Source organism: Hypomesus nipponensis, chromosome 8 (assembly GCF_054491055.1).
Source record: "Hypomesus nipponensis isolate SF chromosome 8, ASM5449105v1, whole genome shotgun sequence".
NCBI lineage: Eukaryota > Metazoa > Chordata > Actinopteri > Osmeriformes > Osmeridae > Hypomesus > Hypomesus nipponensis.
In genome coordinates this window covers 3957501-3983726 of record NC_140368.1, presented here as the reverse complement: position 1 = coordinate 3983726, position 26226 = coordinate 3957501, and the positions used below count along the sequence as shown (strand labels likewise).

The window sequence follows — 26226 nt, the reverse complement described above, 5'->3', positions numbered from 1 at the left end:
CCAGCTGAATGGAGGGGTAAGCAGGATCAAGAGAACAGGCTTGTTAATCTGTCCTGAAGGTCTTGGTGCCGTAGGAGTGGCCTGTGGAGTGTCTTACTTTGTTCTCGAAAAACGAGGTCAAAACGAGGTTGAGGAAAAAGCAAAGAAACTGAGGATCAGAGTGTCTGCCCACTTCTGACGCGCATGCTGTGTACTGTGTTCAACAACACCGTACCAAACCCAGCACAGTGTATATCTCCTCTGCTCCCCTTCGTGCAGCCCTCCCCGGGCCCACAACCGTCCAACCCTGACAGAGGTCCCCCCTCTCCACAGGGGGGTGGGGGGGCGGGGGGGGGCGGTGGGAAAGTTACCCCCACATTCTCACCCCTCCTGGAATCCCGAGCAGGTCAACCCTAACCCAGAAGCAGCTGTTCACGAGGGACAGAAGACTTCATTAGGCTCCTTCAGGCCTCTTCCTGTACGCGCTCCTTTCGACCCGCCCACCCCTGAGAGGACCTGCTTCCTGGCTGGGCCGTGGAACCCAGGCAGGCTTCGAGCATGTTCCGTTCCACGACAGAGGTGGATGACGTGTACAACACTACAGGATGCACATGCGCGTGTGTGCAGGCTGTCACTTCTCCTTGAAGGTGAAGCCTGCTTCCCCTGCTTCCCCTCTCGCTTCTCCTCCCTCCTGCGATGGCAGTGTGGAGCCTGCTTCCCCTCTCGCTTCTCCTCCCTCCTGCGATGGCAGTGTGGAGCCGCTGCCAGCCTTGTCCACGCTAGCTGGACGAGTCTCCAACTGTCTCCAAGGGGTTGCGTGCACAACAGGAATCCTCCAGTGATGCAGCCTGTTCTTCCATGCACCGCTAGGATGCACCGCTAGGAGTTGTTTTCATGGTGTGTTTATCTACGAGCTAGCTAGAGAGAGGGGGGGGTGGGGGAGAGGCAATGCAAAGACCTGGTTCAGAAGGGATGCAGGGATGAAGATGAGCGGAGGGCGGGCGAGCAGGGGAGGGGGGGGGAGGAGGAGGGGAGTGTTCGGTAGGATGACATCATCCCTGGCCTCATTAGGTCCCCTCTCCTTTGTCCATATCCTGTCTGCTGCCTCCATTGCATGTCACTGTACACCAGCATGACGTGTGTGTGTGTTTGTATATGCAGTGTGTGTGTGTGTGTGTGTTTTCATGGCATGTGTGTATTCCTGAGGCCCAGACTAAAAAAAGCTCCAAGTCCTGCAGAAGCCCGCTCTCCCTGCTTGTTTTTGAGCAGCCGGAGGCCTCTTGCTGTGGTCTGTTCTATAGAACCTTCCGGCCCAGCTCCGCAGACGCCTGTCTTGTCAGAGAGCTCAGCTTGTTTACCGGCGTGTGCGCTCCACCGGGAGAGAGATGTCCTGCCTGCTGCGCCCTAGTGGTCCTTTGGCGACAGTACAACTTATTTACTCTGGAGGCCCTTAGGTCTATGTCACCGTGGAGCAGTAGGAACTCGAGTCAATGTTTGGCATGTCTGTAGAATTTTGAAAAGGGTCTCGCTTTTGTGTGACCTTTTCTAAAGGATGAGTCTGGGTAGGACAGGTTAAAGCCTGCCGCTTGCAGCTGATGTGGTTGATGCTGGACAGTCAGGGTAAACACTCGCACTAACCAGACCCCGGCCATCCTATCACGTCATTCACCCCAAAATCAAGTCCAGCACAGCGATACAAGAAAGCACGAATGTAGCCATGTTGGATGACACTAACTTGTTCTCATGCGATGCGATCGCTACCTTGTCCGAGCTGAGGCACATGTAGTATTTGTCATCAAAACATCTTTAACGTGCTCGTTTCCATATCCCAGAGGAGGAAAACGTGTGTGTGTGTATGTGTCCAAACCCAGCCGGGCGATAGACAGTGTTTTTCAGATGTAAAGTGTGGCCTAGATTTGGAGAAACTGGTTCATTTCAGAGCGGGGTTGTGAGTGTGTGTTATCAACAGAGCTGTCTGCTGTTCACCCCCCAGTATGAAAGCCTGGCCATGTCGCTTCGACTCGATGGGTTTGTTTACTGGAAAATATTTTTGCTATTGGCAATGTAGCAAGACGTCATTTAGTTGTGCGCAGTTAAGTGCGCAGGTGCTCAAGTAGTCCATTATTATTTTTTCTTTCTTAAATAGTCCAGTAATTTTCCAAGTGTTTTCATCTCGTTTGTCCCTGTCCTGGTTCCTTCCTGTCTCCCCCTGCAGTCGTCAGAGCTGGACGACATCCTGAACGACCTGCAGAGCGCCCAGCCGCAGCTGTTCTGTGAGCCGCGGCCAGTGTCCCTGCCCAGTGCCCTGGACAAGCAGAACATCATGAACGACATCCTGCAGATCAGCGCCAGTGAGGGCAGCCCTGCCATGGCAACACAGCCGCAGAGAGGCATGCCCGGCATGGGGCCAGGCAGTGAGTCTCTCTCTCTCACACACGCACATCAGTACACATACACACGCGCTCAGATAGATACTCACATTGGGTTAAGCACACGAAGACGGTGTGTATGTAGGTCAAGCTAACATGACAGCCTCCTCGGTATACCTGTCCCTGCTCCTCTGCTGCCCTCAGCCCCCATCCCCCAGCCCTTAGCCTCCAGCCCTTAGCCTCCAGCCCCCAGCCCTTAGCCTCCAGCCCTTAGCCTCCAGCCCTTAGCCTCCAGCCCTTAGCCTCCAGCCCCCAGCCCTTAGCCTCCAGCCCCCAGCCTATAGCCCTTAGCCTCCAGCCCCAAGCCTCCAGCCCCCAGCCTATAGCCCTCAGCCCCTATCCCCCAGCCCTTAGCCTCCAGCCCCCAGCCTATAGCCCTCAGCCCCCATCCCCCAGCCCTTAGCCCTCAGCCCCTAGCCCTTAGCGTTCAGCCCTCAGTCCTGTCTCTCTCTGCGTCTCCAGGTTTCGGCGGTCAGAGACCGGGCCAGCCGGGCAGGGGGCTTCCGATGAGGAGCGTGTCCCTGGACATGAACATGGCCTCTCAGCAGCCCGCGGGCCAGTACCCCATGAGAACCAGCAGCCCCTACACACTCATGCAGCAGCAGCAGCAGGGCATGGTGGGAAACCAGGGCATGATGGCCAACCAGGCCACCCTGGTCAACGCAGGTGAGAGACCTGTGATGTCACACTTGACATCACGTTTTGGGTCACGGCTTTGACTGTGTCATCCAGTGCTAGACTGACACACACACACACACACACACACAACCTCACAGTCGACACATTATGATTGCTCATTGGGGTTATCACAAAGTAGACGCGTCACACAGGAAGAGTGAGTCACTTCCTGTTGCTGGCTGAGTCTGAAGAGCATCTCTGGGCCTCGCACCAAACAGCCCAGTCGTATTCAGAGCTGACGTTCGTGACGAGCTAGTGTGACTGAGCACAGCCTCCATCGGAGCTTCTGCCCACTCTGCTCTTACTGGAGAGGTGGCTGTGGGAGATGCCCACTCTGCTCTTACTGGAGAGGTGGCTGTGGGAGATGCCCACTCTGCTCTTACTGGAGAGGTGGCTGTGGGAGAATGTCCTCTGGTTTGCTCACTTGCTCTCTCTCCATCTTGCTCTCTCTCCATCTCCCCCCTCTTTCTCTCTCCATCTCCCCCCTCACTCTCTCTCCATCTCCCCCCTCACTCTGTCTCCAGGTGTGATGGGTCCTAACGGCCCCAGGCCAGGCATGCAGCTGCAGGAGGGCTGGAGCCCCCAGGGCCCCCCGATGGGTGGCTCAGCCTCTGCGCCCCCTCAGGGAGCCCCAGGGCAGCAGGGGCAACTGCAGGCTCGTATGGGCCCCAACGCTGGCCCCGTGGGCCCCATGCGGCCCAACAGCCAGCCAGTACCCAGGCAGATGCTGCAGTCCCAGATGATGGCCAACAGTGAGTCTGTCTTAAGTCTCCAGTCCACCTGAAGTCAAGCTCATGGCATTAGAAGCTTAGCTCATTTTGATGTAGTCGATGGATTGAACGAGTGAGAATGTAGAGACACTTAATAAAGGCTTTTTTTTTTTTTTCTCTCCCCGGGGGTAATAGCTTTTTCTAACCCACCCACAGTCCAGCTTTCAACCTTTCCACTGTGGCTTACTGACAAATATTGAAACACCCACAGAAACGGTTCTCTCTCTGTGTTGAGAAACCCTCAAAACTGTTAGGAGCTGCCATCTGGTGGCGAGTACGTGCAACTACAGCTGACACACTTAACACCAAAGTCTGACCAGTGTCGACCTGTCTCCAGCTGCCCAGTCAGGGATGGACATGGGGATGTTGTCCCACCAGTTCAACCAGCAGCAGGCGCCGCCCAACCAGACGGCTCCTTGGCCAGACAGCATGATGCCCATCGAACAGTCACCCTTCGGAAACCAAAACAGGTAACCACAGTCGATGCTCACTCGCCCACTTCCGCAGCCACATCAAAGCAGCTGTTCCATCAAGAATCAATATCTGCTCCTTGCTGTGTGGGAATTATTTGTTTTTTTTTTTGTTGTTGTTTGGTTTTGTTTGTGAACTTCAATAGTTTCCTCACAGCAACCATAGCTGAGAATAGCTACGACCTTCCCCAGTTGAACCCTCTTCCTCCCTCCTCTCCCGTCCTCTGTGTCTCCCCCCCCCAGGTCTGTGTACGCGACCCCCCAGGATGAGGTGATGTGTGGGCCGGGGGCCGGCCAGGGGCCTGGGGACGGGGGGCCGTCGGACGAGGGGGCCCTGCTGTCCCAGCTCTACACCGTGCTCAAGGACTTTGACGGCCTGGAGGAGATCGACCGAGCCTTGGGAATCCCTGCTCTGGTAGGCCAGGTGAGACGTCCCCCTCCTGTTCCCCTCTCTCTCTCTCGTACTCCCGCTCTCTGTCCCTCTCCCGCACACTCTCTCCCTCCCTCACTCCCATTCTCCTATTCCCATCCTCCCTGTAACATGTTGTGCTGTGCCATATTACCCCGGTTTATTTCCACGGCCAGGTGTGTAAAGTGAGTGTTGTGTGTGTGTGTTCACGCGTGCGCTCCCCCTCCCCTCTCCCAGGGCCAGTCTGTGGAGCAGGAGCACTTTCCCCAGGACCCCTCCATGCTGATGGACCAAAAGCCCCCCATGTACGGCCAGCAGTTCGGCCCCCCGCCCTCTCACATGGCCCAGCGGGGCTACCCCGGGGCCCTGCAGGAGCCAGGGTTCCACCCCCTGGCAGGCCAGATGGGCCCGCGGCCCGGCTACCCCATGCTCAGGATGCAGGTCAGGCCGGGCCTGCGGCCCACCGGAGGGGTGCCCAACCAGCCCAACACACTACGGCTGCAGCTCCAACACAGGCTGCAGGCACAGCAGGTACACGCACAGGACTAAACTACTGGCTGGGCCAAAAAACAACAGTGGATGATGGAACCAGCATATGTACTCTGACAAAGTGGAGTTGTAAGCCTTTAACTGCTAATGAGCCTTTTTTTGTTGTTGTTGGTGTACTAGGCTTCCACATAGACAAACTGTACAATGGTGCACAGTGTCCTCTAGAGCAGGGGTTCCCAACCCTGGTCCTCGGGACCCCCTGCCCTGCATGTTTTAGATGTTTCTCTGCTCCAACACACCTGATTCCAATGAATGGGTCGTTATCTAGTTTTGCAGAAACCTGCTAACGACCCATTCATTTGAATCAGGTGTGTTGGAACAAGGAAACATCTAAAACATGCAGGGCAGGGAGGCCCGAGGACCAGGGTTGGAAACCCCTGCTCTAGAGTGTAATACCTTATAGTGAGCCAGTCAGGGGTTTATTGACACGAGAGCTGGGAGGTGTGTGGAGACTTCAGCAGGCAGCCATGCTGTCCCTTAATCCTGTCCATGTTGTCCACCTCTGATGCAACCACTCTTGTCTACAGCTAATCGATGGCTGTTGCGCTGTGCACACACAGGGTGGATGTGTAATTGGCCTTGGGGGTGGCATTTTGCTGTGTTTGTGTGTGTGTGTGCGTGTGAGTAAAGCCTCAAGCTGCTATCGGATGGTCAAGTAGGGATATGACCAGGAGATAGTACAGAGTCTGTGTCACTGAAACAGTTCAGGTTACAATCATTTATAGCCTTGGATGGAAATAAAGGGTAGGTTTATTGGCGTGTCAAGTGGATAAAGGAATAATTGATATGAATTCAACCCCATTCTCTCCAGAACCGTCAGCCCATCATGAATCAAATGACAAACATGAACCTACCTCTTAGATCCAACGCCCCAAACCAGGTATGTTGGAACCAGCAGAGTGAAAGCTTCCCAGACATCTATACATACACAGCTCGCAGAACAACTTCACCAGACAGAAGCTACACAAAGTGGATTTTCTCACCTTTTCACCTTTTCTGCTCACTTTTCCTCTCTCTCTCTGTCTCTTTCTGTCTCTCCGTGTCTGTCTCTCTCTCTGTCTGTCTCTCTGTCTCTTTCTGTCTCTCTGTCTCTGTCTGTCTCTGTCTCTCTGTGTGTGTCTCCCTCCGTCCAGGGAACCATCAACGCCCAGATGCTGGCCCAGCGGCAGAGGGAGCTGCTCAGTAACAACCTGAGGCAGAGGCAGCTGGACCAGCAGAGGCAGCTGGACCAGCAGAGGCAGCTGGACCAGCAGAGGCAGCTGGACCAGCAGAGGCAGCAGCAGCAGCAGCAGCAGGTCCAGCAGCAGAGGAGCCTGGTGATGCGCGCCCAGGGCCTCAACCTGCCTCCCAACATGGCCGCCACGGCCGCCTCGGGCCTCCCAGGGAGCATGAGCACCCCGCGGGTCCCCCAGGCCAACCCCCAGCAGTTCCCCTACCCGGCCAGCTACGGTACCAGTACAAGCCTGGCGTCCCCCCCTCCTCCCACCAGCCCCTTCTCCTCCCCCATCTCCCCCGGCCTGCCCTCTCTTCCCCCCAACCCTCAGCTCCACGCCTCCCTGCATGGTTCCTCCCAGATGGCTCTGGCCAGCCAGGGCATGGTGGGGAACACAAACATGATGGGCGGCCAGTTTGGGGCCGTAGTCAGCCCCCAAATGCAGCACAGTGCCTTTCAGTTCCCCAACTCAGGTACTGCCACCCACCCCACACACATGCACACACATTTGACACACACACACGCACACACGCACACCGCCACTCAGCATCTCTTCTCTGTGTGTGTGTGTGTGCGTGTGTGTGCGCGTGTGCGCGCGTGTGCGCGCGAGCGTGCAGATGTCGCCAGGCGCACAGCATCATTACGCTTCAAGGGCTCAAACGCTCACAGTCACCTCATCATGACCCAAACGGAGAACCAATCGGCAGCCAACACAGAACATCTGCGATTCTTAAACGTGCCCCCAGTACAGTCACAACAACCAATCCAAAAATGGCACTCGTCCGTGTGCGTAGCTGCCACTAGAGGGCAGCAGACCACAGCTCCACGGCGTGCTGCATCGGCATGGCTCCGTTTGCACATCAACCAGTGCACGCTGGTACTTCCAGATCAGATCGCTGATGGTCAGTGTGATTGGAAATGGAACAGAGCTCTCACCAGCTCCCTGTTAGGTGATGAAGCTCAAACCACGACATAATCCCTCAGTCTGGTGGATGGCTGTGTAATCCCAGGTTTATCTGCTAATCCAGTATGATCCGATATCCTGCAAACCGGGCCCTGAAATATGTCTGTCAGTCCCTCACACCTGCTCTGAAAATGACCAGTTTTGGTTCAGTGTCTTGATTCTGTCAGAGACCAGTCTCTCTCCCTTCCCCTGTCCCCCTCCCCCCCTCCTCCCCCCCTCCCACCTGGGTTGCTCACCCTCACGTGCATGAACGCCTCCTGAAAACCCTAACGGACGTCAAACTCTCCCTCGCTACTTTGTAACGGTCTTACTTGTGAGACTGTCAATATTTACCTGTTGTAGGAAACTCACAAAAAGGATCAGTAAACTGATCTGATGTCTGTCAAACAAAAAGTCACATTTTCAATCATTTTTGCTTTGCTTTGCCTTCTGCCTGTTGGTCGTCCAGACGTCTGAATGTTCTAGAATATCATCATCATCATCATCATAGACCAGGAACATGCAGCCTTATAGTGTACCTGCTATGCAGCCCAGTATGTGATGCAATCAATCGAGCAGCACTAGGTAGTGGCTACTGTGTGACCCCTGACCCCTCTCCTCCGCCCTCTCAGGTATGAGCCAGCCGCCTGACGGAGGTTTCGGGGGGCCCGCCACGCCCCAGAGCCCCCTGCTGTCCCCGCGCATGGCCCACGCCCAGTCCCCCATGATGCAGCAGGGCCAGGGCGGAGCCTCGTTCCAGGCCTCCCCAGACATGAACGGCTGGCCGCAGGGCAGCATGGGAGCAAACAGGTGAGAAGGGGCTCCTAAGGACCCAGAGCCAACGCCCATACAGAATGCCCTGTCACATTAGGGGGCTCAGCACTCCTCTCCCCTGCCCAACTCTTTGTTTTTTGTTGTAAAGAAAGGCTTCATCGTGGATGTAAAAACATCCTTTTCACATCGTTTGAACAGGGTTGTCCAGTCGAGCGTTTCCTCACACTGCACCCCCCCCCACCCCACCCCCGCGCGCCTGTCCTTGTTCTACGCAGCATGTTCGCCCAGCAGCAGCAGTCCCCGTCGCCCCAGTTCGCCCAGCAGCCCAACGGCGCCATGTACAACGGCAACGGCATGAACCTCAACGTATCCATGGCGACCAACGCCAACAGCATGGGTCCGATGGCGGGCCAGATGGGGGTCACCTCCCTGGTGCCTGGGCCCTCGCCCAGCATGTCAGCCATGGGTCAGGACCAGGTAGGGGACATACTGCGACGCTCGCGCAGAAACACATTGAATGACCATAAACACAGTGTAAAACATCAGGCAGACTAAATCAAGTGGATGCGGCAGTTGTGTTCCGGATGCCTGGAACATTCCTGTGCTTATGTTTCATCGGTCTCAAGACCAGCAGCTGAGCTGCAACGCTTGATTCAGAGGCAGGATAACTTTCCAGTTTTGTTGTTTTTTTGTTGTTGTTGTTGTTGTTTTTTTTACCTGTGGGTGGAATTCTCCACTGTTGAGTGTCCATTGTCAGACAGCCTAGTGCAGTGTTTGCCTTTAAGTCAGCCTTCTCTCAGAGGATCCAATCTCCCCATGAACCACTTTGAAGTTGAACTAAATGGAGCCCATAGGATTTTAGGCAATAAACAGGTATATGTATGGCCAACATGTAATGACTTTCTTTACTTTAACCATTTTGCGTAGCGAATGTTGCAAGGCTCTAAGTGTCTGGGTACACTTATTGAGCATCAGTCCATTCTAGAACCCAACTCGTGAATAATTTAGTCTCATTAGCTTACGTAATTCTGCTAGCCAGAGTTATGGGGCTTCAGGCAAGACGTGGATGGAGCTGGTCGTGTCCACTGACAGCCTGACGGATCACTTCAGTACACAGGCTGCTGCTTCTGAGAGCAGCACGTCTAACAACACCCTTATTTGAGGGTGTTTTTCCATATCTGTCTCTCTCCTTCTCTCTGTCTCTCTCCTTCTCTCTGTCTCTCTCCTTCTCTCTGTCTCTCTCCTTCTCTCTGTCTCTCTCCTTCTCTCTGTCTCTCTCCTTCTGTCTGTCTCTCTCCTTCTCTCTGTCTCTCTCCTTCTCTCTGTCTCTCTCTCTCAGATATAAACACACATGCACATTTGTTTACATTCACACGCTCTCAGAAATGCAGATACACACTGTTCAGCAGTCTCCCAAGCTAGCATAACGTGGCCGATACAGTTTTTGAGCAAATTCAATGCACTATTAGTACTCCATTACTCGTAAGCAACATAACGTCCATGTGATTGCATCAGAGGGGGGCTCTTATTGGTCAAGTGGACTGTGGAATGTGGCCCACTGCTGTTGCTGCTAATGCTTTTAGCCCTAATAAAACTAAATGAATATTTAACCAAGGTGATGCAGTTTAATTGTATGCACTTCGGGCTCTTGTTATAAACTTTGGGGTACTAGTATGTCTGTCCTTTGATTTACCTTCTTGTCATGTTATCGAAATTATTGGCACTTAGATTATTTGAATTATTCAACCCTTGGCCATTAGTGCAAGAAGAGGTGATTATGTGTGCGGCGGAGTTAATGTTTGATAATGTGCTCAGTTAAGATGCTCTGATGGATGTGTGAGATCAGTCGAGCAGTTTTTAACACTCCTGGTATGTGTCACAGTCACGGGCCAGGTAAGATGTTTTTGTGTTCAGTTGCATCAATTTCTCTCTGTTTATTTCAGAAATACTGTTGACCCACGTGGAGCATGCAGCCAGCACTTCAATGCTACAAGCCAGAGTCTGTTGGTTGTTACCCAACATCCAGCCAACCAACAGGCCTCTGGACCAGCCTGGGCCTGCCCTGACCCAGCGCCCCCAGCCCACCTTCACCCAGCCTGGCCTGGTTTGGCCTCTACGTAGCCCCTCTGAGGGCATGGGCCAGGACTGAGGACAGGCGGTTGGAGGGGGGGGGGCGGGGGGGGAATCATGGGACTTCTCAAAACGCCTAACCCTGCTCTTGTAGAGGCCTGTGAGCCTGTTTGTCTGTCCAGCTGCATTCACCGTGGTGTGACTTACTCCAGACATCCCTGGGTGGTTCTTCATGCTGGGACAGGCAGCAGGGGGGGATCCCTGGTCAGATGAATGTATTCCTCTCAGTGGACTGCGGCCATTTGCAATCTCATCTCAAATATATATACACAGTTCTTTTTCTCTCCCCCCCCCCCCTTCTTCTTCTTGGCCCCTTCTTCCCGATCCCCTTCAAATCCCTCCGTTGCACAATGGCAGCAAAGTGACTCCAAACTAAGTTTTTGGGGGATTCTGAGGAGTGATCTGTAAATGTTCTGCTGTTTTCACCTTTTTGCTGGTTTTTACCGCCTTTGAATTTTTTCTTTTTTTTTCTTTTACAAGTAGAATGAAGATATTCATGGTTTGACAACTTTTAATGAAATACACTGCAGAAGAATGGTTTGAGTGAAAAAATGGTTTGTATGATTAGACTTATTTAGTCAAGAGGTTTATAGTGTATTAAATTAAGTTTTATTTTTTTAATTATTGTAGATTATTCTTTATCACAGTAGCTAGATCGTGTCTGAAGTGGTTTAAAGTGTGAAAGAGGCACTTTTTAATCCTAAATGGTGATATTCTTTCTGAAAATACTTCAAAAATTACCTTGTAAAAATTGGGTTTTCTTTTGGTCCAGTAGTTTCAGAAAAAAAAGATATTGAAATATCGTATGGTTTAAGAAAACAAGATTGCAGAGAGATTGTACATAATAGCAAGAGTTCTCTCCTATTTATTCTATTATTTTCGGGTTTGCGGTCTCCCTGGCCGATCTTTGGCTGCCTCTTGAACAGAAGCAGTGTATTAATGTTTGTTTTGGGGAAGTAGTTCTGAAATCTCAGACTCTGGTATGGTACTGGTGGGGTGGGGGGGGTGGGGTGGGTGGGGGGGGGGGGCGTGGTTATCAGACACTGAGGTCAGACTCTAAAGGGGGTGTGCAGTGTATACAGTGTACAGATTATCGCTTGCTTCTCTGCCTATAGCGTGTAGAACTCAACAAAGACGGGACAAATTCAACACAGCCATACAGTAACTACAAAAATGGAAGTGTGCTTTCTATGTTGTTTGGAGTGAGATGCTGAGCTGCTAGGTGCAAACTGGTCTGGTGTGATGTAAACAAGCAATAACCATTACTTGAGGATCTTCTTTTTCTTTTATGATTTCTTTTTTGTTTTTTTTACTTTCTTTGGTTTCATTTGGAAGAAAAAATTGTTTTGTAATTTTTTGTACAGTTTCCTGGAGACGCTTTTTTGCTCCGCGGTTTGGACGCAGTATTAAAACACATACTTTTTTATGCAGTTTGTATCAAAGCCGTCTAAATCCATTTGTTCCACCTTAGATTATGCAGTCCAGGGGGTATGTGGCTCAGCGCTAGCTGCCTGTGGACATGTGCAGGTCAGGCTTGGTGGTAGAGGAGGGGGTGTGGAGCTGGGTAACACCTGCCTCTGGGTACTCACTGGCCCTCTGACTCCAGCCTCTGTTCTATAGTAGATGTCAGAGAGCAAGTCTGCTGGTCATGAATGACCTGCTCTGACACAATCGTAGCCATATTGTTTGACCTCAGGCAGTTTAACTGATGTTTAACTGATGTTTAACTGACGTTTTCACCGACTTAGTCTCCTTCCCCAACAGGTTTTTTGACCTCCTTTGTTAGATGAAAGGCAAGGCCACAGTCTGACCTCAAAAGTACATTTTCCTCTAATCCTAAAGATTTTGATAATGCTGTGTAAGCTTGGCACTATTCTCGGAGCAAGCCAAATATCCCATGCCTTTTGAATTGGGTTTCTGAATTCTACCAGCCTATCATTTGGGTATCACATGATGAAGGAAGGACCTAGCACGTTTGAAGACCTGTACTTAGAGTGAGCCATGTTCAAAGAAAACCAAGATGTCACCTCTGAAGTGTGTGTGAATTGGTGTGGATGACAGAGTTTACAATATGAAACGGTGGGATTAGTATTTGAATGTATATTGATTGCTGGAATTGTGTGCGGATCTTATGTTGACTGGTATTGGCTGACAATATCAGTTCCAATGTTTTTGTCCAGTTTAACCTTCCCAGAGGCAATTCGGTACCAGCTATGTAGTGATTTTAGCTTTGTAGACTCCTGGTGTGTATTGGTCAGGATTCGGGTGGTGTTTGCTGGGTACAGAAATTGTCTTTCATTTCTCTAGAGATTGTCCTCACTTTGGGCACAAATTGGGCTTTTTCTGAAGTTACGGATTCAAATGTTTTTGTTTTACAATTTATCTAGCACCCTTTTGATAAATTCTGTAAGATTTTAAAAATTGACATTTGTGATGAACACGTATTTTAGTCGTTTAAATTAAATCATTATCAACCCCCTTTGCAAATTTCCAAAGATTGTCAAGATTTTGAAATGACGATAAAGTAGCCATGTGTTTTGTAACATTTATATCAGGACTAGGAGCAAACGAATTGCCCCACAAGATATACCGTATCACACAGGCTTTGAATTCAAAAAACACCATTTTACTTTTGATTTTGGACATTTGAAATATCCTTTTTTGTATTGTCTGCCAATTTCTTAGAGCTAAATGCAAGGACCTTGAAATGCTACAAACCTAGCATATTGCCTTAGAATCGTCTGTTCTCGTTCTTGTACATTCTGAAGTTGTATGTATAATATTTGTATAGTGAATCGTGTACAATATTGAATGGGCGCATCATTGCTCAACTCATTTGCTGGAGACTTAGATGCAGCACTCTCTCACTGCTCAGTTTTCTTCTGTTTGTGATCGATTGAACTCTGTATTGTTTGTATAATTTCTTTTCTCTCACAGAATTGTTCTTTGAGCCGTGTTTGGAAAATATGATGCATAGGGATTTTGAAGCAATATGTAATATATTCTATGGACTTTCTGGAGAAAGCTTACAACAGTGTTGCGCGTTCCGAAATGTATTTTTTTCCAGCCTTGTTGTTCACAAGAAAATCACACTGTTCACCCCGCATCGACGTTTGTAATCCTTTAGTGTGAGTATTTTATGCAAAATTAGATATACCGAGAGAAGTTCAAACAGTTATGCAAGTTGTCAACTAATATGGCTTCGCTGATGCTATTTGCAATTTGATGTCGAATAATACCCTTGTAAATAAAGAATTCTGTTATTGCAACATTTATTCGAGTGCCTTGATTTGTGCGAGTCGTTTTGGGTCGGTGTGTGCAGTGAGTAAAAGTGAATAAAATCGCACTTTTATATGTTCCATTTCTTATAGAATCCACACAGAACATTGAAAGGTATGTCTAAAAGGTAAAATCTTATTTTAGAAACGAACGAATTACCTACTGCTTTTATATCATATAAAGCCTGGGCTATACTTATGCAAAAACAGTGTAATTAACGTTCGCTTAAGTTATTAACCTATACAGAGTCACGTTTGACTATTGTAGTCCATGTCAGGAATTCTACATTTGTGTTTGTGGAGAGTGGGGAAGTTGTAATTGCACTGGAAAGGTGATTTCCCAGTTGGTTTACAACGCATGCCACCGTTAGCAGATATCTGACCAATAGCAGAACAGACAGGAAAGAGACAGCCCCACACTTTGAGTGCATAGTTTGCCATTCAATATGCCTTCAACAACACAACACAACCAACACGCAAACAGGCGACTGCTCTTCCTTCACGATCGTATTTCTACCTAACCGTTTGTTTTTTTCATGAAGTCGTAGAAAACCGGAATGTGACAACATCGACTTAATATGCTTGTTGACTCGCGAAAAGGTGAGTAAAAAAAGAAGAAGCTATTTCTTATTTATGGTAAGGATGGTGTAAATACTAGCTTAGGCTATATTATGTTTCGTTTTCTCTAGTCTTAATCTTTCATCATATTGAGATTGGAAGACATGCTTTATTTGCACGGGACTTGACAACTCGGCTGTAGCCTACTTAAAATTGCCTAGATCTTCCATACTTCATTGGTGTTGACCTCTGCCACCGACCCATTGTTGTTTAATTTGAGTGTCATGACCCTGATTTGTCTCCGAATTGGCTACCAGATATACCTGCGTAGTCATGGGGAAACTGTTTTTGAGGACACCAATTTAGATATATTGATGTGCTTGGTGTGGGTTCTGCCAACTGGAAAAAGTCCCAAAACTCAGTTTTTTATAATATGTGCACTACGCTATTTCGCTTTGGATAAAAGGGCCTGCTAAATTATTCAAATGTAGGCTAGGTAAATGTAAACATGCACCACCGGGCTGAGCTATTAAGTCCCCAAGTGAAAGAATGATTTGTGAAAAAATTTGACACAATTTATATTTGGCATGTTAGCTTTTTCGATATAGACTTCGAAAGTCATGTTTTGGTTTCAGAGTTTCGTTTATTAAATGGGTTGCCTATAGGCTACGTCAAACTTTTCACGAAAAATTGCAATAGAATTTTGTCCTATTTCGTTTTAAATAAAATACTTGATAGGTTATGTATTGTGTGATATCCCAGTGTAGTCTAGTTCATTCAAAATTAAATTATTTAATTCAAAATTAAATTAAAAGTTTGTCACAAAATTGTTCATGTTTCTTAAAATATCATTAAATGTCCTCGTTAAGTAGCCTAACCATGGTCTACATATAGGCTAAATACAAACAAATGTTGAAAGGATGCGGATCCAATTAATTATTTTTTTCTTTTTCAGGCAAAAACACAGACCAATTAACTATTTGAGCAAACCCAAAATTGTGCCTGCTGCAATGTCAGTGTCCGTGTCCAGTCTTCCAGTGGTGAAGGACAAGAGTATCCATCCCAGCCCGCTTAAATCTAGCCCTAGTCACGGGACGGCTTATTACCATGCCCATATGACTGGCACTCATTACATGGATTTCTTCGCGGGGACCCACAACCTCCTTCATCCGCTGAAGTCTCTCGGCCGTCTGGTCACAGACACCCAAGCGGTCATGCCTTTCAACTTCGCAGGCGGAACATCTCCTTTCATTGGCCATGGTGGACATCAAGCCACTGTGCTCCACGAACAAATCTTCAATGTGTCCAGTATTCCATACAGGGTGCTGCCCGGACATACCATTTACTCCAAGCACGATGAGCAGGCTTCCGTGGCGACTGAACATGCTACCGGGCCACTATCGGACTTTAGCAGTCCCTCGAGTGAGAGGTCTTCCGCCCCCTCGGCCACGCCGCCCAAGGAAAGTTTATTCCGCCTTCGGGATATTAACTTATCACCGGAGAAAATACGCACTTACTGTTTTAGCGAGGACGATCTATTCACAGTTCTCTATGGTTACTCCAGAAGCCCGGAGCACCACGCGATTTCAGGTGTCACACCGCCAGGAAAGTCAGGTGAGTTCATTAAATTAAATAATGTCCCGATTATGTCACTTCACCTTTCAGAAAATTGAATTAATTAATAACAAAATGAAGTAGGCTACCACTTTTTGACAAAAAAAAATGCCCGTATCGCGTTTAGAATTTATAAAAAAATATATAAAATAATATATATACAACATAATAATAATATAATATATTAATATAATAATTACTTATTGTGACAGATGATTCCTTGAATATTCTTGTAATTTCATCAACATAGTAATAAACTGTCTTTTGTTTGTTTGTCAGTTTCTGAGAGCCAGTTTCTCTCATTGGATACTGATGTGCTGGAACTTCCTGAAGGTAGCCTATATGTACTTGACCTATGACCTACTGTTTTGCAACCATAAACATTTTTATTAAATAGCCTGCTAAATGTAATCACAAGTCTTATTTACTTTCCAGGGTTGACCATCCTCCAGACCACTTGTGGAAATGCATCCCATTATGGGGTGTTCTCAAACAAAGGCTCCATTCCTAAAGGGACTCGCTATGGGCCCTTCCAAGGCAAACTGGTCAATACGAGTGAGATCAAAACACATGATGACAACACGCTGATGTGGGAGGCAAGTTACTTATACTCTTCACCGTGTGAAAATAGCTTTAAGCCTAGAGGTTATAACTTCTACAGTGGTAAGGAGGTTTATAGTGGTAATATGACAAAGCCAAAGTTACACAGGTGAATAGTTGAATAGAAATGACATGCATAATTGTGTAGTGTAAACATATGAGGCCACATGTGTTACAATTTCAGGGCTATTGGCTCAGTTGTTATGTGTCGCTTTATAGCATTTCATATTTTAAGTCAACCTCTGTATTGTATTATTCAGGTGTTTGAGAATGGCCGTTTGAGTCACTTTGTGGACGGCCGGGGCAGCTCTGGGAACTGGATGTCCCTGGTGAAGTGTGCACGTTTCCCAGAAGAACAGAATCTGATTGCCATCCAGAGCCAGCGTCAGATCTTCTATGAGACCTGTAAGGACGTCCAGCCGAGGCAGGAGCTGCTGGTCTGGTACGGGGACTGTTATGTCCAGTTCCTGGGGATCCCCCTCACCCTGAAGAACTCGCTTGAGGAGAACAACTCGATGCTCCCAGCTGAAGGTTAGCATTTGTCTAGTTTGATGTACCCTAGACCTATTGGATTGTATAATCAGCTAGACTTTGCTCCTTTTGTATAGTTAATCCACATATTTAAGTTTCAATATTCCTATATGTTTAATGTATGCACCTCCCTGCCAAAGTAAATTCCTTGTTTGTGCAAACATTCATGGCAAATAAAATCCCTTCTGATTCTGATTTTTAATCTATTTTATAGTGTGTTATATTATATTGAAAAATATAGTTTTCTGTATTGTGATAGGCAGGCTCAGTATACTGCTATGCTCTCCCTATTTCAGATCTTGGAGAAGGTTTCAAGTGTGATCGATGTGGGAAAGTCTTCGCGTACAAATATTACAGAGACAAGCATCTGAAGTATACACGATGCGTGGATCAGGGCGACCGGAAGTTTCCTTGTCATCTTTGCAACAGGTCTTTTGAGAAGAGAGACCGATTACGCATTCACATCTTACACGTTCACGAGAAACACAGGCCACACAAGGTGGGTCAATCCTATTAATTTAATTTTTACTTTCCGCCTCTTTCTTTCACACATTTAAATGACGGTTGGTGCTGAAAGAACAGCTCCTGTTTTGTGTGCCGATGCCAATATAAAAACATTTTTGTGCTTTTTATTACTGTGTGTGAAGACAACCTCTGTGAATGATCATAATAATTTATACTCTATATTCTCACTGTTGTAGTGTTCGGTGTGCGGAAAGAGTTTCTCTCAGTCGTCCAGTCTAAATAAACACATGCGCGTGCACTCCGGAGAGCGACCGTACAAGTGTGTCTACTGTAATAAGGTAGGCATAACCGTCCGTCCCGGTGCCAGTGCCCTCGGTGGGAGTTTCCGCCTTGACTCAAAGGAGTTCGAGCTTGCCATTTAGGAGCTCCGTCATTTCATGGTGCTTTTGGCATGAGACCCTTATTGTCTCCTGACGCAGGCACGCTCCGCTGAGACACTTACATGCTAATTATCGCCAGATGTACACCCATCTCTTTGTTAGCTGAGATTACTCTTTGAATTTACGGCCCTCCAAGGGGCAGACATTTTCCTTGTTTTGTGCTCTCTATATCATCCTCCTAGTTTTATGTACTCAAACACGTTTTGTTTAAACAAATATCTTGCTTTTCCATCAAAATAAGGGATTGACTTGCCCCTTTATTTTGTCTGAACTCTGAAGAGAATGCTAGGCTTAGTAAAATAGGCTGCAATTGTAGCTTTTCGGATTTGCTGTCTTGACAGTCGGCCTTGAATAACATAGGCTAGTACAGACTACAGACAGTGAATGTTGTGTCTTCGGGGCACTTACAATCTTTATTTGTGTTAAAATTAACCGAACATTGGTGGGCCTATACTCGTCTGAAAGTGGTCGACTTAGAAGAGCGCCCAGACGAAGCCATCCCGCTTTTTAAAGTCCGGTTATTACCTCTGGACTCATGGGATATAGTCTCATCAATTGCACCTCCCTGTTCGTATTAAGATACACCAGTGAACATTTTATTTGTTGTCGTCACTGTCACTCACTCCATCCTGTTCCCCTTCTCGCCAGGCGTTCACAGCTTCCAGTATTCTGCGCACGCATATTCGCCAGCACTCAGGAGAGCGGCCTTTCAAGTGCAAGCACTGCGGAAAGGCCTTCGCATCGCACGCCGCGCACGACAGCCACGTCAGGCGTACCCACACCAAGGACAAGCCGTCTCCATGTGACGTTTGTGGGAGCACCTTTCCAGATGTAGAAGAACTCAAGCACCACATGAAGAATCATACAAGTAAGCCTGATCATATTTTGGAGTATAGATGTAATGAAACAATAAGCCGCCAAGTAGCTTTGCTATGTTGGAAATGTATACTATTTTACGAATAGTTAAGACTTCGATGAGTAGGGCCTATTTGCAGAGTGGCCTAAATCCTGTATTTGAGAGTTTTCTGTTAATTGATTTGTTTGTTTTCGTTCTGACAGAAAGACCGTTTTTGGAAACCGCGGCTCCTCCATCTCTATCCACAAACGAATCTATCGATGGTGCAGGGATGTTTTCGGTTGGCAAGCCCAGCAGGACTCAGAGACTCCAGGGTGAAAACTTTCCCTTCAGCGGACTGACTGTTCTCAATCCAGAATATCGGCCTTGGAAATAACACGCCCTGAAAATACTTCCTTTGAGGAAAACGCCGCTATGAGCAAACTTACAAACAAGAAATTCGTTTTATGATATCAATAGCCTAACAATTGCATTTATTTAATACAACAACCGCTGTTTTTTTGTGTCTTTCGTTTTGTTTAATATGTTTATTTATTTAAGGAAAATTCAATTGATTGCCAATATTGGTTTGTGGCTAAGAGCTACAGTTGTTCATGATATCGTATTTGCTGTCTTCGTTGTTTCCGTTATCGAAATTACACTTCAGAATCAGCACGGTTAACTACTTTTGGGCCCATATTTATGCCATTCGTGCTATTCGTTTTTTTATTATTTTAATTTATAATAAGAAAACGTGTGATTTCATAGTAATCGTTACTCCTACATAAAATGTGTATACTACCTCTAGTCCATGTGTCCGCTATAATAAATGTTATTTTGTACGTTTCCCGTTTGTTGCAAAAGTAGTCAATATGTGTGTGTATTTGTTTGTATAAAAGCCTATGCTTTCTAATTAAAAAATAAAAACTCAGAGCATGACTAATAGCTTGTGTCTACATAACATAACTTTTTAAGTTGTCCTCGATTAAATGTTATGCCTACAAAAGGCCTATACCTTGTGATACCTCATTCGTGCAGAAACGTTCAGAATTAATTTGGATTACATGTAACACAATTCTCAAACGTTCACTCACTCACTCCTGCCAGTGTAAATGAACAAACCACAGCACCAAATGAATGACAATGGAGTGCAGCAATGAGGTGGGCCCAGGGTGGCCCGAGCCAATGACAAAGGCTGTCCTGATGACATCTGCTGCCCTCTCATTGTCCTTCACAGTCACCAACTGTCCCAAATGTGTTCTCCTGAGGCACTGGGAAGAGAGAGGGGGAGAGAGGGGGGGAGAGGTAGCGTTAGGAAAAGAGAGAGGTGGCAGAGAGAGGAGAGAAAAGAGAGCAGAGAGAGTGAGAGAGAGACTATGGCTGGGGAAGCCGAGAGATGGGCAGAGAGACTGCTGGTCTCAGTAGTAGTGACAGCGTGGGGTCTGACAAATGACACAGTTAAGGTCTCTGTTTGTGTGCTGAGCTATGTGACCTTTAACCCCTCAATAAATAGCTCACACTGTGGGCATCCAGACAGGAGATAAACACACCATTCATACCATCATTCGTATTGAACAGCATTTAACCAATATTATACTGTGTTGGTACAAAGCACTACAGTCTTTTTGAAAGCCTTCTAGAAAGAGAGAGAGATAGAGAGACAGCATCACACAATGTGAGCGCAGACCGAGTTACTTCATGTATTTTAGGAGCAGGATCTCACAACGTGACCCTGTGTCAGAGATGAATCTCTACCTGGTCTTCCAATGCTCGGTCCAGGGGGCTGGGGCTCGTGAGTAGCTGTGTCCCTCTGAGAGGAGGGAAGGTAGTGGCACATGCTGGCTGGGTACTTAGGCTCTGGAACGGATGGACCGCAGGCCAGAGGTCAGAGGTCAGACCTCAGTCGACTGTTTAACAGCCCCCTCTCTCCTCAGATGGGAGAAATATGGGATCTTTAACAACTGCAGGCCTAAATCAACCTTCCCTGGAACATCCCAGCCCCTCCCTCGTATACAGCCTCCATAGAGGCGCGGAGAAAGAGGAGCACTCTCCCCTTGTTTTGTCCCTGGATGAGAGAAAAGGATGGGAGGATGGAAAGAAAGGGAGAAAGAAGGACATGGACTCTTGGAGAGCATTAGTAAGCGGTTCAAAAAGGTTCTTTTTACAAGTGCCTTTTCTGATCGTCTAATTCTGATCTGGCTAATTTAAAGGCTGGAGGCTCTGGCATGGCAACATTTTAATCTTGTTGTTTATATCAATTGATTTCACACTTAACCTACCAGGCAGTTAACAGGCCTTGTCGGATCTCCAGAGGGCCCTCTGTCAGATTAAGCTCTTTATTAATGTGAAATTAATAATATCTTTCCCATCAGAGAGCGATTAACGTTTTACTGCTCAGGTTACCGCAGGTTAATTCCCTTGGAGACGGAATCATAACTCACTGTACAATAAGAGAGGATAGCTTTAGAATATCATACCACAGTATCCCTTGAATCAAATCTGAATGAACCTTTATTGTGTTTCATAATTAATGCATCAGAAAGTTATTGCCAGTTGTAAATGAATTCAGGAGCCAAAAGGGTGACTCATCTCTCCTCTCTTCTGGGCCAGCTGGTCTGATCCATTGTCTCCCATTGATTTGTTAAGAGAGGCCAGTGTACAGTGTGTGTGTGTGTGTGTGTGTCAGACTGCAGACTAATCGCTAGCTTTTGGTTGAGTGGGTTCATAAACACAACCTTCCCTCCATTTCTTTGTCTTTTCATATATCTGTCTTTCCTTTCCACAGCGCAACTGTTCTACCACTGAGAAAGAGAGAGAGAAAAGCAAGTAGAATCATCACTAGGAGACTCCTGGAGGTAGGCTGGCCCATTACTGCATTACCAGCCCATAACAGATTAATCCAACAGATGACTGAGCTCATTCACCATCATCATGACTGAGTAACTAATACATCTTGTATTCAGGGTACAACTACCACAACTACTGACCCTAACCCTGGAGCTGAGAGTCCGATTGGTCCGGTGGTCCTGTCACTCACAAACTGCCTCCCCTCAACTGCTCAGCCATGAACACAGGCTCACAGGAGGCTATTCAGTTGAAGGGAAATTGGAATCAAAACAGCTCATTTCATCAGACCATGTTGTTTTAATAATCATTCTATCCCCAATACATGTTGTTGAAATAGTGTATTGATTTGACACTTACTGTTGACACCTTAAAATCTACACTTACAAAATATGTCCGAAAAAGAAAGTCGCCCTCTCCCGTGTTTTAAAGAAACACACACTCACCGACATTCTGTTACATTTCTACCCTCACACTAACAGCAGTGCGGGGGGTACAGGAGGAACAGCTTGGGGACAGACTGTGGGGAGCCGGTTGCCAGGTTGGTGCTGTTATCTGCTGGTGATTTCCACTGGGACAGTGGACAGTAGAGGCTGCAGTAATCCTGGAGACACAGTGGCTCAGTGGCTGAATGCAGCTGACTGGATGAATGGCAGATCAAACATCGCAAATCCCCCCTCCAGGACAACCTAGATGACTGTGTGGATGTGTGTGTGTGTGCGAGTAGTGTGTGTGTGTGCGTGTGTGTGAGAGTGCGTACATGGTGTGTGTGTAAGTGTGTGTTCTTGCAGGATACATGAGGGCAGATGGTCTTATCCTGCTCCATTGGGGCTGGTGTGGGGTTCCACTGTGACCCTGTCCCAAGGGGCTGCTCCTCTCCAGACCCCCACCCATCCCCAGACCACCTCACCACACCTCAGGTAAAAGACAGACAGAGTTTGTCTCTGACATGGAACAATTTGACACGATGAGAATCCAAGATCCTTTCTAAAGGAATTTCCAGGACATGGAGTTTAATTTCATCATGATGAATATAACCATGTCTCTTTTTATTCGACATTGGATCAATGATCAAACGACAATTAAGATGATAGTGATTTTTTAGTTATGATATTTAATTCATAATCCTCTTTCAGTCTTACCTACATTTCAAATTGTCTCATTGTTGTTTGAGGACGGCCAAAATGTCCTATGAATCAAATAGAAAGCACTGAACAGGGCCTCATTAAAATGCAGCGTCAGAGAGAGAGAGAGAGATGAATCTGCATGCTGCTCGACCTCCTCATTGTGATTCGCAATGTTAGAAAGTGTTAGAAGTCCCCTCTTGCTGAGTGGTATCCCTTACAATGGCCCCTGGCGTGCTGTTTGCCTGTCTCTATGCGCAGAGCAATTGTGAGACCTCTACTGTTATTCCAGTGTGTGCTAAAGCCAGCAGCAGGGTACCAAGCAGCGACAGGGCCGGGGCACAGGGTTGTGCTGTGTCTGTGAATGGGAGGACTGGGAGCACTGAGGTGTGACTGGGAGTAGAGATGTGCGTTAGCAACACAGTGACCTGCTGTGTCATGACGTGTGGTGAGGGGCTCTGTAGAGGGGATCCCTGCTCTCTGCATGTGCACGCACACACACACACACATAAAGAAAGACAAGCACATAAACACAGACACTACTCTCTGTCTCTCTGTCACTGTCACTGTCTCTCTCTCTCTCTCTCTCTCTCTCTCTCTCTCTCTCTCTCTCTCTCTCTCTCTCTCTCTCTCTCTCTCTCTGTCTCTGTCTCTCTTTGTCTCTCTCACTGTCTCTCTCTCTCTCTCTCTCTCTCTCTGTCTCTCTCTCTCTCTCTCTCTCTCTCTCTCTCTCTCTCTCTCTCTCTCTCTCTCTCTCTCTCTCTCTCTCTCTCTCTCTCTCTCTGTCTCTCTCTCTCTCATAGCTCACGTCCATGTGAAATGGCCACCGATGGGCCTGTCATGGCATCGGTCCATCACCCCGCTGTGCCGGGTCCTATTCTCATGGGAATGTGTCTCTCTGCGGGGCAGCCGTGCTGTGGATGGGTGGTGGTTTGCTTTAACTGGTGTTCTGGAGGAAACAGACCCCACACTGCTGAGCACCGCAGGTAGAGGGGATGGGGTCACGCGAATGGAAGCACAAAAATAGGCCACTTGGTTTAAGTTAACATTCATCCCCTTATTGTCAGCCCTTGTCCACTGTGGATATTTAAACAAGCATGGTAAGCTATTGTATGTTCACACACACACACACACACACACAACTCGAACAGACTTTAGATCATCTAACAGGTGAAACGTAGACCCATTGTATTTAGATGCAAAGATGAAGGATGCCAGTAGCTGTGTGGGCCCCTAAGAGGCACTGGGACCATATGGACAGGCTACTGCTGCCACATGCACACACACGGCCTCACGACAACCCTTCCCTGAGTGGGAGCGTGTGGTGGTGTTTGGCTAGCTAATCCCTTCAGATCTCCATTTAGACTAATGCTCAGAGGTTCCTGCAATATGGAGGGATATACACACCCCTCCTCCCTCTTTGGGCAAACATGCCCCCCCCCCCAGCCCCAACCCCCCCTCCACCCTCACCTCTGGGCAAACATGTTCTGTTTCTCTTGGCTCTCTGTGCTACTGTTGAGGAGGGGGGCGGGGGACTTGGAGGGGATGGGGGTGGTGGTGACGGAGCCACCCTGTACTGGATTAGCTAATAAGCACTCCTCTCTCCTCGGTTGTCTCCTCCCTCCCTCTGTTCCCCCAAACCACACAGCCACCAGCCACACAGGAGGGCTAATGATCTATTCCCCTGCGGACTGCCCAGGAGATGAGAGTGCATGAGTGAGCTGCAAGGTACAGTCTTACCCTGCTAACCCTTTCCCACACACACACACACACACGCACACACACGTACACACATACACACATACACACACACGGACACAGACAGAAGGGGCTGGTCTGCAACATGCCCATCAATATCTGTCATTCACATTTAACAAAGCTTACAGCAAAGGGGCTGGGGAGTTCAACCAGTTTATCAGCCAGTTAGTTCTTTCTACCCTCTGCCCCTCTCCTCCTCTCTTCTATCCGTCCTCCTCTCTTCCTCAAGTTCTTTTTCTTATCCGTCGCACACCAGAAAACAAGGAAAACTTGGTCTGAAACATAACAATGCAATCAAACTGATGGAGGACATCTTAAAGTGAAGATGCTACCTGACTAAGTGTCAGGCTCTGTGCACAGGCTCTGTGTGTCCGTCCCTAGGTTCAATGAACTGCCCTGACGTACCTCCACACCCTGCTCTTTGTTCAGGGGATGTCCAGCCGTGACCCCGAGCAGCCCCTGAGGTCTGGAGGGGTCAAAGGGTGCCGGCACTTCAAAGATGTGGCGCTCCAGCCGCTTCTGCAGTTCAGCCTGCTCCTGCCTGGATGACTGTTTAAGAGCCTCGTGCACACAGAGGGTGTAGCCCGCGTTATGGAAGACGCTAAACCTGCTTCTCCAACTCCGACAGGCCATAAGTCACCAGCAAGACGCCTGAGTGCTCTACCACGGTAAAGTGAAGACTTTGTGTGAGAGTGTGTGTGTGGATGTGATCTACATGTGTGTGTGTGTGTGTGTGTGTGTGTGTCAAAGAGAGAGATCTATACGTGAGTGCTCTACCACAGGAAAGTAGTGACGTCCCAGCCCTGCAGCCACAGTGGTCTCTCGCCCAGTGAGACCTGATGGGGTTGCTACTGTTGGAAGACAAATGCCCCTGTCCTGTTGAAACATTCATGAAGCCTCATGACCCTCTCCTTCACCTAATGTACCCTAACAGGCTTTATAGCCCTGTAGCCTAGCAGCAGCTCACAGACCCTCATCCTGACATCTAACTCCTTAACACCCCACCACCCGGACCCCCTTCGGCAGGTTGAATACCCCACGCTGGTCTTCTCGGTCCCAGAATGGCCCGTTGACCGATGAGCTCTCTCTGTGATGAACCCACGTTGCATCCATCAGATCAAACAACTTGTTGAGGAAACCACTTTTTTTGTGCTGTCCTGTCGTCCTGATTGTTCCTCATTGCAAATACTATCAATGACTGGCTTGAAAAACATGGCTCACCTCCAGATTGATGCTGCTGCGTGTTGTGCCTTCATCCGACCCCCCCCTCTCTTCTCATCTCCTCATGTGGCCAGTGACAACGTAACCTGACTCCACAGGCCGCATCGATCTGTTAAGGTTTTCACTTAAAAAAGCTCCATTAGGGTTGAAGGTTTGACAGCGGATATCAACATCCTTTAGTCCTGTGACAGGTGGACGCGTACCACGACCTGAGACGCAAGAAGCAAGGAGAGGAGACAGAGAAGAGAGAAATAGGGAAGAGAAGAAGTCAGACTAAAAAACAAACATGTACTGAGGGAAGGGACCAGTGAATGAGCAGTGTGACCTCAAAAAATCTTTTATTTTAGCGAGTGGAAATTCTGACTGGACACTGTGTGTGAGTGAGTGAGTGTGTGTGTGTGCGTGATGCTGCGTTTGTCCGAGTGTTTGTCGGTGTGTGTGTGTCCAGCCTAGCTCTGGTCCACAGGGACCACTGGCTTTAATAGTGAGTTTTACAGCTCCTATAGCTGGCCTCCCCCTGTGTTGCTCCCTCTGTGGTGAAGAAGCCATATGCTAAATGGGCTTGGGTTTCCTCTCCTGTTTCCAGGATCATCATTGGCCCCACACGCTCCCAG

At 48.0% G+C, this 26226-nt stretch overlaps 2 protein-coding genes across 4 annotated transcripts in view; both read left to right on the top strand.

The window, feature by feature from the left end:
- The window catches only part of ncoa2 (nuclear receptor coactivator 2), a 45892-nt gene extending 35511 nt beyond the window's left edge, over window positions 1–10381 (top strand). Inside the window, exons 11-21 of one of the 3 annotated variants that reach the window (XM_084702987.1) lie at window positions 2195–2393; window positions 2871–3074; window positions 3611–3838; window positions 4194–4326; window positions 4570–4741; window positions 4973–5266; window positions 6096–6164; window positions 6418–6970; window positions 8073–8250; window positions 8490–8691; window positions 10158–10381. In XM_084702987.1, the coding sequence (XP_084559113.1) occupies window positions 2195–2393; window positions 2871–3074; window positions 3611–3838; window positions 4194–4326; window positions 4570–4741; window positions 4973–5266; window positions 6096–6164; window positions 6418–6970; window positions 8073–8250; window positions 8490–8691; window positions 10158–10169 (2244 nt within the window). In that variant the 3' untranslated portion in view covers window positions 10170–10381. Of the gene's footprint in view, window positions 1–2194; window positions 2394–2870; window positions 3075–3610; window positions 3839–4193; window positions 4327–4569; window positions 4751–4972; window positions 5267–6095; window positions 6165–6417; window positions 6971–8072; window positions 8251–8489; window positions 8692–10157 lie in introns of all 3 variants that reach the window. The other 2 variants (XM_084702988.1, XM_084702986.1) reach the window with 2 other exon arrangements.
- Window positions 10382–15112: 4731 nt separating this feature from the next.
- prdm14 (PR domain containing 14) lies at window positions 15113–19565 on the top strand. Its single transcript, XM_084703345.1, has 8 exons — window positions 15113–15794; window positions 16074–16127; window positions 16230–16390; window positions 16655–16925; window positions 17222–17424; window positions 17627–17728; window positions 18479–18698; window positions 18890–19565. Exons 1-8 carry the CDS (start codon window positions 15191–15193, stop codon window positions 19060–19062), a joined length of 1788 nt encoding a protein of 595 aa, XP_084559471.1. The 5' UTR covers window positions 15113–15190; the 3' UTR covers window positions 19063–19565.
- The last annotated feature ends 6661 nt before the right edge of the window (window positions 19566–26226 follow it).